This window comes from Pterocles gutturalis, unplaced genomic scaffold, assembly GCF_000699245.1.
Source record: "Pterocles gutturalis isolate BGI_N339 unplaced genomic scaffold, ASM69924v1 scaffold17028, whole genome shotgun sequence".
In the NCBI taxonomy this organism is placed as follows: Eukaryota; Metazoa; Chordata; class Aves; order Pterocliformes; family Pteroclidae; genus Pterocles; species Pterocles gutturalis.
This window is the reverse complement of record NW_010123364.1, coordinates 627-2,001: the sequence shown is the minus strand read 5'-3', so window position 1 is coordinate 2,001 and position 1,375 is coordinate 627. Positions and strand designations below refer to the sequence as shown.

Here is a 1,375-nt window from a genome sequence, read left to right as displayed (position 1 = left end):
CCCCCCGACACCCGCAGGTTTTGGGGGTGATGCATGCATTTTGCAAAATTTTGCATTTTGCAAATTTTTTGCATTTTTGCACCAACCTGTGTGCAGGAGCATTGAGCCGGGTTCAGGATTGCTCCCACCCCCTGGTGCAGTTTTTGGGGTGATGCATGCATTTTGGAAAGCATTGCCTCAGCCCATCTGCAGAAGCCCCACCCTGATGCAATGTTGGGGGTGCGTTTTGCAACTGTTTGCATCAACCTGTCTGCAGAAGTGCTCCCACCCCGATGCAATTCTGGGGCTGATGCATGCATTTTGCAAATTTTGCAAACGTCCACGCCCCCCCCTTGCACATTGGTTGGACATCCCACCGTGGCTGAACCATTTTGGGGGCGCCCAGCCCACCTCCAGGAGGGGGTCCTCCATTTTTCTCTGGGTTTGGCCGACCCATTGCCCTGCCCGACCTTGACATTGTCTCTCCCCACCCCGACATTGTCTCTCCCCACCCCAAGGTCTGCTGGCGGGGGTGAACATCACCAGCCCCGCAGCACTGGTGCGCGGCACAGCGGGGAAAGCGGCGTTGCTGTCAGTGCGTTACGCCAGCGCCAGTGCCGACAAGCCGGTGGTTTGAAACGGGACAAACCCATCACCGTCGTCCAGTCCATCGGCACTGAGATCATCGGCAACCTCCGGCCAGATTACCGCGACCGCATCTGGGTGCTGGAGAACGGCTCCTTGCTCATCAGTCCCTTGCAGTTGGCCGATGAAGGGACCTACGAGGTGGAGGTGTCCATCACCGACGACACCTTCACTGGCGAGAAGACCATCAACCTCACCGTGGACAGTAAGTGCAAGAAGGACGGCCAACGGAGCTTGGGTTCTCCATGGGGTCCTCGACCGCTTTTTTGGAGGGTTTTCTCCACCCAGGCGGTGATTTTGGGGGTTCAACTACCTCATGGAACCAACCCATGGGCCCCGTTGGAGTTCTGATGACGCCAGATGGGGTTTTGATGACCCTAATTGGGGTTTTGATGTCCCCAGTTGGGGTTCTGATGTCTCCATTTGGGTTTTGACATCTCCACTTGGGGTTTTGATGACCCTAATTGGGGTTTTGATGTTCCCGGTTGGGATTTGATGTCTCCAGTTGGGGATTTGATGCACCCCTTCCCATCCCCTGGTTCCATCCATCCCCCCCAAGATGTGGTGTCACCCTGGCTCCCCTGCTCGCCCACAGTCCCCATCTCGAAGCCCCAAGTGCTGGTGGCCTCCTCGACGGTGCTGGAGCTCAGCGAGTTCTTCACCCTCAACTGCTCGCACGAGAACGGCACCAAGCCCACCTACACCTGGCTGAAGGATGGGCGGCCGCTGAGCAAAGACTCCCGCCTGCTCC

General features: G+C 57.5%; 1 protein-coding gene across 1 annotated transcript in view; it reads left to right on the top strand.

The window, feature by feature from the left end:
- Positions 1–497: 497 nt before the first annotated feature.
- LOC104464997 (hepatocyte cell adhesion molecule-like) overlaps positions 498–1,375 on the top strand; it is a gene marked incomplete at both ends in the record, with an annotated part of 1,266 nt that continues 388 nt past the window's right edge. Inside the window, 3 exon segments of the mRNA XM_010077884.1 lie at positions 498–608; positions 611–829; positions 1,220–1,340. Coding sequence (XP_010076186.1) covers positions 498–608; positions 611–829; positions 1,220–1,340 — 451 coding nt within the window.